The sequence below is a fragment of the Glycine soja genome, chromosome 12 (genome assembly GCF_004193775.1).
Source record: "Glycine soja cultivar W05 chromosome 12, ASM419377v2, whole genome shotgun sequence".
Classification (NCBI taxonomy): Eukaryota; Viridiplantae; Streptophyta; class Magnoliopsida; order Fabales; family Fabaceae; genus Glycine; species Glycine soja.
This window is the reverse complement of record NC_041013.1, coordinates 43849219-43857558: the sequence shown is the minus strand read 5'-3', so window position 1 is coordinate 43857558 and position 8340 is coordinate 43849219. Positions and strand designations below refer to the sequence as shown.

The window sequence follows — 8340 nt, the reverse complement described above, 5'->3', positions numbered from 1 at the left end:
GACTTTTGGAATTTCGAACTCATTAGAGCAAACCCAAGGTTTAGATTCCCTATTGTTTGTTTATCATAACTTATGAGTCTATACCACCATCAACACTAGTGTCTTTCTCTTTATCCTGATGGGTATGTGGCCACACATCATATATACAACTCAAAGAATAAGAGAGAGGTGATCCATATAAAACATTGAAATGATAAAAGATACAATGAAAGTAGGTGAGTGCTCTTTATAAAGAGCTTATCTCTTAAGAACTGGTTAGATACAAGTCAGAAGTGTTTTTGATAGTTTTTCTACTTGAAATATAAAGCTTTTTCAGCAGAAAAATTCTCAAAAAGACTTCTAATTAACCTTGTATCCAAACAGCTATTCTCTAACCATCTAATACTACTCTTAACACTCTTCTTCTACACCTCCACTTAGGAGGTGAGTCATCATACCTTCGGTGGAACCTCTCTCTCATGACCAGAATGCAATAGTGTTTGTTGATTTCCTCTCATCCTTTGATTCCAAGGGTGAAGGATTGGGAAGAATCTCTTTTGAGTGAGGATGGGTTGTAACTTTATTGCTCTAATGTTATGGGTCTAGTTTGAATGAATTTATTTTATGTATGGATTATTTTGGTTATTGTTGCGACATTGGAACCGCGGATTCTTGGTGATTTTGATGGGCAAAGGCTTAGGAGTGGTTGAGGTTGAGAATTGCATCTGAGTGTGATCCTAGAAGTTGATTTGGTTAGAGTTAGAGTTAAAGTAAAATGGTTGAGTTTGAGGGTAATGGTTTTTGGAACAGAGTTGGTTGTCGGAATAAAGTTAGTGTGTGAGTGTGAATGCACTATGACAAGTTGACAACTCCTCCATATACGTACATACGAGGAGAGAACGCAATTGATGTTTTCATTTTCTCCAATCTCTGTTTTTTCTACAACCCACAGAGAAAGAAGACAACAGACAGCAATGCAAACTGGAAATGAAAATGTTTTTTATTTTTTTATCGTTTAAGTTATTTAATTTTTTTTATCCTTTACTTTTTTTTAAACGTTTTTACTATGTGTATCAAGAAAAGGATAAAAAATAAAAAAAGAAATAAATATAATTTAATAGTGTTAAATATGATAAAAATAGAATATTTAAGAACTGATAAGAATATGTAGCTTTTGATGGGTATTTTATAATTTAATATGTATTAAGTTTTTAAATAGTTCATTTACATTTATTGTTGTAACTGAGGCATTTTAAATATTTCATTCTTAAATGTTCTATTTTCATTTTTTTTAATTATGTATTAATTATTGTACACGTGTTAGGAAGAGTACATAAAAGCAATAATTTATCATAAAAAGTAACATTATTTTTTTTGTTAAATTTATAATAAATATTTATTTTTACTTATTTATATTACGTTAAACTTGGAGACATAATAATAATAATAATAATAATAATAATAACATCTCAGATTATAATCAGCCTTAGTCGTGTAATAATTAATTGATAAAAAAACCCTCTATGTATTGTGTTAATTTAATTTTCTTTTATATATAAAAGTACAACTGAATTTCTTAATTTTTTTATAATTTTATTGTTACATAATTAAGATAAATATGATATAATAAAAAATAATGTTCATTAAATTTAGGGATGTGGAGTCACTTGTGAGACTTATTTAGTATTTTTTTTATAAAAAAAAAAGTTGTAGAGTTGAAAAGAAAAGTTGATTAAATTATAAAAAGTAATAACAAGTATGATGAAATGATAAGAGTCATTTAATGTGTAAAAAAAAAGGATTGGGTTGGAGATGACATGAAATAAGTAATCAAGAACCACCTTGGCACTCAAATAGTATAGCGAAATTCATTTTTGCATATAAATTGACTCTTCCTATCTACGGCATTAAATAAAGCAGCTAATGACAAAGGGAGACAATGACTCAGTATCTATTTGGTGATCAACATAGAGAAATGAGGATCAAGAATTTAAGACGGAACATCAGACTATAACAAATAATATATATCACTCAAATAATGTGTACATATTTGTCTCTCAACATCTAATAACTTGGAAATGACTTCACTGCAAGAGAAGCAATGTGCAATGTGCCTGCCTTTCTTGAAATAGTCCCATTTCGAAGCATGGTTCACCTCCTCAAGGCTTTCATTCATATACAGATCATAGTTAACCCTGCATATTGTGTACTGAATTCACCGTACTAAGAACTGCATACCGGGTTCTCTTTAAAGAAAGTCTTGTAATAATAATGTAAAAATTGACCATCTGTACCTACAAGTACCGCATACCAGTACTCGTACCATATATCTGGTAACTATGATATAAACAATTTCAAGTTATTCACTATCACAACTTCTGGTCACTCTCAAGGATGCAACAGTAATTCCTCCTATAAATTGACAGATGTTGCCAACTCCAGTCTCAGCCAGCAACCAGCAGCAAAAGGTCGTTCCTGACTCTGATTCTGTTTTGTGCAGAAACAAGAAGATGTCACTGTAAGAACTACTACTCTCAGATTTACTCTAGTACTTATGTTAATGAAGTTTGCCTTTTGTTATTAGCATTAACAGATAGACATTGAGATGTTACATGCAATGTTGATTTACAAAATTGCAGGTTTGTCCTTGCTCTATGACAACATATTTCCAGTTCAATGGTAATAATTCTACACTGGATGAACCTTTCCTTCTCTTTTTCTATTACATTAAATGACATTTTATTACAAAATAGTAAATACAGCTTACAGATGGCGTCAAAACCAGAAAAAGTTAAGCAGCAAAGAGAAAAGTAAAGAACATACAAGTTTTTAGGCCAGCTCGAAAATATGGAAACACATACAACATGGATTTTGCTTCAAGTCAACTAGCATATCCATACAAATTAAAACTATTATTCTATGTGGGCTCCCTTCAGTCACATAATTTTAACTGGATAATTCTAGCTCACATGCAATTCAACTATAAATTATAGATCATCAACTTAGATAGTAGATACCAAGCTCAACAATACTCTTTACTTAACAAGTCACAATCAGGCTGCTGTAGAACAGATGGCCAGAAGGCCAACATCTTCAGGGGTTGCCTGTCAGACTTACGACCAACTACTGAACCCGTCCCCACATATGCACAATGGAAAAGGTTTTAACTATATGTGATTATTAACCTCTCCTTATACCTGAGGTAGGTTTTAATTAATGGTTTAAAATGGAAAGAAAACGACTGTTTTAGTTTTTCTCAATTGAGACTAAACTTACTATTATGCTTAAATGATCTATTGTTCAGAAAACCGATGTTGGTGGGCAAAATATTGAGTGCATTGGTACCAGAAGAGACTGAATATCTGCAATATGAAGTTAAAATAATTTTGATGGCACTAGGAGCATGGTTTCAGCTATTTGGGATCAAGGAAGAAATTAACATCACGCTCTGGTTGCAAGGATTTTATCCACTGAAAAGCGTCTTTTCTTACCTAGTAACAAGTAGACAAAAGGCAACCACATAAATGAAACTAAAAAGATCATCCATGGGAGGGAACCAATCATAAACTCTGATTTACTGAACACCAAAAGAAATATGCTGCATCATTGCTTTTCTTATTTGGAATTGAAACACTTTATTTATAAAATCCATAAATTGATTCAGTAAGAAAATTATCTCATACATTGAGCATGGATTCTCATAGAAGAATGCCTATGGAAAAGACCAGAAATCTTCAGAGATATTACATATTTGCTTTTACCTTCAGCCTTTTCAGCAGAACTCATCATGCATATGATACTATCAGAGGTTCTCTGGAGCTCTCTCTAGATTTACTCTCGAAGTAGAAGTATAATATCAACTGTATCATTCCCAAAATGGTTCCTATCCCATTTGGCACCTACAAATCAAGCAAAGATGTAGGTACATGTTATAATGCAAATATAAGCCACCAAAATGAACATTTCAAACTAAAATGGGCATTTCAAGATAAATACATAAAGGAGTTGGAAGGAACCTTACATAAATAAAAGCATCATCGTTGAATAATCCATAAAGTAAGAAAGAGGTGCTCATTAGGAAGGTGGAAAGTGAGAGATAAAACGGCATGAATTCAACACTCTTTGTCTGAATGACCAATTTCTGAAAAAATATAGTGGGTAATGTAAGTAAATTCACCCCTAAAAGGTAATGCTCACAATCACATTATAGATGGATATGAAGGAAATAACACTCACAATTATAAACAATGGAGAGGCAAACATTGAAATGAGAGACGCGCAGCTCAAGAACCCCACAAAGAACCGACGCATTATAACGTCATCTATCTGCAAGCTCCCAACCAATACGATTGCAAACATGCCAAGAACTGCCAGCAATAATCCAACCATTCTCACCTATCCAATGGCAGTTTAAAATACATGTTAGGGACTAATCACTGAACTTTGGCCTTTATCATATAACAAAAATAACCTTCTAAATTCCATTAGTATCAGAAATTTAACCTTCTTTGCTTTCTCAGCATACATCAGGAAGATGATTGTGTACACAAACTGAAAGACTGCTCCAATTGAATTAACAGTTGTAACCAACAAATTATCAGCAGATATCAGAGGTGTGCCATACCACATGCAGATCAAGCAGTTCAGAAGGGAATAAATATATGGCAACCCTGAGAACATCTCTGTTGACCCATTTCTGATAATCCTCCTAAATGTGGGTCTAGAATTCAAAACAGAAAAAGAGTTACACAATGAACACAAATAAACAACAAAATCTTCAAAAATCCTTAATGAAACTTACATGGGAGACACAAACAACCCAAAAGCAAACACATTTCCTGAAAATAAGTAAATTAACACAGTGAAATGTGATTAATTAATCAACGAAGAAAAGTGGGTCATTTTCTTTTTTGGTTTACCAAAATTATCAAAGAGAAAATACCTGCAACTCCAGCTGCATCCTTGGCAACTTTACAAATGGAAAATGCAGCAAAGAGAGACATTTTCAAACAAGCGGCAATTCCAGACACAAACAAATTTAACTAAATGAAACCAAAGTACCAAACCCTCAACTATACACTTTGCAACAAATTTTGAGACATGCCCCTGTGGTCTGTGCTCTCTCCCACCAAGTTCCCCTTTTTTCTCTCCCTTTAAAATCAAAATATGATTTATGCTAACCTCATATATTATATATAATGTATGTATATGTTTATAAGGGGTTGTAGCAAAGGAGTTCACAAATAAAATAAAATGACTTTGGAGCCACGAAAAAGAAACCAATTTGCATTTGGAATTTGAGTACGTCCACACGTTAGAGTGGAAGTTGTTGAATTTTATGAGAGCGGCGTGTGTTTGGAACAGAGCTGAGCTGTTAGGATTAGGACGAAGGGCACCCTCGTCAATCTACTCACTTTCCAACTGAATTAACATATTTCTCTTGAAAATATGAATGTTTTTTTTATTTATTTTTATAACTATATTTTATTTAATTTTAGTGTTTTTATGAATTTAAAACTTATAATCTATCTATCTACTATAGGAAAAGAAATCCCCTCCTGTGTCACGTATCATTTATTTAGCAATTTTTTCCCTCCCTTTTTCTTTCTTTTACTTCTTTTTACATTATTTTCTTTTTATGTGTTTTCCTTCTTTGTACTTATACTTCTTTTATGTGTTTTTTTTTTTTACATTTGTTAACAAAGAAGACAAAAAATATGTGTACAATTTCAAAACATTATAGGTGATGTCAATGTAATTTTTTATTTTAAAAAATACAAAAAATACTTTGTTATATAAAAAAAGTGGTAGAATGGACTCCCATGGAGAAATAGCCTAATATTATCATATGCTACAGTTTGTCATTAGAGACCTATCCAAAAGATTAATCTATAAAACCTAAATTACAAACAAATTTATTTAATTGGAGTAGTTATCAAATTGAGGAAGGTTGTCATTAAGTTTTAGATTTCATAGGAGACTTAGAGAGATCATGCACTCAACCAAGAGACAATTCAATCTCTAACATGAGATTTTATTCGAATTAAATATGATTACTATAAATTAGAAAAAAAATTCTTTAAGCATTTAATATAGGTATATCCAAAATTTAAATTTGAGAGGTCAAAATCTTTAATTAAACTAAAATAACTTTCAACAATTGATTCATATGCTTGATAACATGTAAAAGGAATAATGATAACATATAAAATATTTATTTTTCATTAAAAAAAACTGTTATTTCGGAGCAAGTTTCCAAAAATTGTTGATTCTAAAGGTATTCTTTGACATGGTAAAAGGTGACATTAATTTAAAGAAAATTCTAAATTACTCTAAGCGCGGACCAAAGTGTTGTGTTTACGCTTTTTCATAAAATTCATTTCAAGAGTTAACACGTAATTTCGGGATGGTTGCTTCCACCACTAAATTTCTCGAGAGGATAGACGTACAGCATAGCTTCATATTTTTTTTCATTTAATTTTAAAAGTTCAGTTAATCCAAAACTCTCAAACTTATCTTTTTTAGGCAAAAACTCTGAAACTTATCATTATCTTTTTATTATTTATTCTTTGGATGAATCTAAGATATCTTCTGCTGAATTTTTTTTTTATTTTGAAAAATCCTGCTGAAAGTTAAAAATTAATATCTTGAAGTACTAAATAAAAAACTGGTCATAGTATTTTAAATTAAATACAAAAGACTTAAGCAAGGTCGTGTTTCTGTTTCACAGTAAAGCCCCTGTTCTTCTAATTAAATATTATTAGTTCTTTCTTTTCCAATTAAGAACATGCTTGTCGCAACATTGTGTGTTGTGACCGGATGGAACTTGAAAAAAAAAAAAAAAGACAAAAAATGTTAATTTTATAATTGTCACCGACTTTATTCAATATGGCACACCACTAATTTTCAAAATTAAATAAGGGATTGGAGTTCAAGATGCCACGCAACTTTTGAGTTTATATCACGTTTCTCATTAGTTATGAGTATCGTGTATCCTTGAACATGAACCTGCATGATAAATATTTAATTAAACCTGCATGAAAATTTAGAATTCATTCCTCATTTAACTTCAAAGAAATAAGATAGCACAAAAAGAAAGTCCATGCTAATCCATAAAGAAAAGATATTTTCAGATATTAATGTTATAAAGTTGCCCTGCTTTAGTTTTACCTATTTTCTGTGTATTTGGTTTTGCCTGTGCATAATGAACCAAATAAAAAGGCAAATTTAAAATCACCCTATACTATCAAGCGCACTTGAACTACATAACCATTAAGTGTGCAGTTAGGTAATACTATAAAATACACAAGGATCAATCTTTAATGAAGCACAAACGTGTACATTAAACTTGGAAATCATGCTTGGCCAGATGTTTTTTGCAATAACAATCTCCCAAGTGGACATTGAATTTGGAATTCAATTACCTAAAGTTTAAACAAAAGAACTTACATGTGATAATATATGAGGGAAAATGCTTTTACCTTTAAAAATGATTCCAGTCTAACCATTATCATAGGCTAGTCAATGTTTCATTCTATGTTGCTGCAATAAATAGGATACATGTTCACCAGTTGTATCTCTCCTAGAATCTTCAAGCACAAGAATACCATGGGCATTAAAATACCTATCAAAACTATTGAAATAACATACACCAGGTAGTCCTCTGTACTTACAACAGAGACATTTTTACCCTCAATTCATGAAAACATTACATTTGTAAAATTGTATCCTATGGACTTTAAACAGCATCATTGTCACAATATGATAAATGTTACAGTATTAAGGTGACCAAATGAAAGGACAAGGAAAGAAAGAGTAAAGAAGCACAAAACAACAATAAATGTCATATCACTACTACTATCCTCAATACATCAAACTACCCTGAACGAAATGAATACTAATTCTAAGGAACTTGGGAACATGCTCTAATGCTTGACAGTGAGTAGTGACAAATGATATGGATCAATGTCATTTGCTCATTGGACAAGGAAATGATGCAGAGGATCCCCTCCTATTCCTAAAATGAGCCCCAGAGGCATCTTTTCCTACAAGAAACAGGACAAACCAATAATCACCAAAACCATACACATAATGTCACGATTAAGGAGCAATATATATAAGCACAAATAGTAATAAAACACCCTCTAAAAAAATAGTAATAAAACATAATCAAAAGTAGGCTTTAATAACCTCTCTAAATTAAATTAAAACTTCTGCTATTAATTGGAGTATGAGGCGAGCAACTCCCATAATTTCAATTTATTTAAAAAGGTTTATATCCAGTAATAAACGTTTCTTTTGCCAGCACAATGTTTAACAAAAGAGACTTTACTGTTAGTTTTTTCACGATTTGTGAGTATC

General features: G+C 31.5%; 1 protein-coding gene across 2 annotated transcripts; it reads right to left on the bottom strand.

Moving 5' to 3' along the window:
- Positions 1–1804: 1804 nt before the first annotated feature.
- On the bottom strand, positions 1805–5215 carry LOC114380580 (bidirectional sugar transporter SWEET2-like). Of its 2 annotated transcripts, XR_003659766.1 has the most exons (8): positions 4922–5177; positions 4781–4817; positions 4483–4699; positions 4216–4374; positions 4001–4120; positions 3741–3878; positions 3256–3470; positions 1805–2466 (listed from the first exon to the last, which is right to left on the bottom strand). XR_003659766.1 is itself a non-coding variant. In XM_028339703.1 (7 exons), the coding sequence occupies exons 1-6, from the start codon at positions 4980–4982 to the stop codon at positions 3765–3767; spliced, it is 708 nt and encodes a 235-aa protein (XP_028195504.1). In that variant the 5' UTR covers positions 4983–5215; the 3' UTR covers positions 1805–2466; positions 3741–3764. The 2 variants fall into 2 exon arrangements, 1 of the variants encoding a protein (XP_028195504.1); XM_028339703.1 differs by lacking the exon at positions 3256–3470 and having other exon boundaries at positions 4922–5215.
- Positions 5216–8340: the final 3125 nt, after the last annotated feature.

What these genes read in the sequence shown, in the direction of transcription:
- LOC114380580 (XM_028339703.1), bottom strand. Translation starts at nt 4,982, where the DNA reads ATGTCTCTCTTTGCTGCATTTTCCATTTGTAAAGTTGCCAAGGATGCA. An exon ending in ATGCTGAGAAAGCAAAGAAG is followed by an intron (nt 4,375 to 4,482) that starts GTTAAATTTCTG and finishes GCCATTGGATAG; the next exon opens with GTGAGAATGGTTGGATTATT. An exon ending in CCTCTCCATTGTTTATAATT is followed by an intron (nt 4,121 to 4,215) that starts GTGAGTGTTATT and finishes ATATTTTTTCAG; the next exon opens with AAATTGGTCATTCAGACAAA.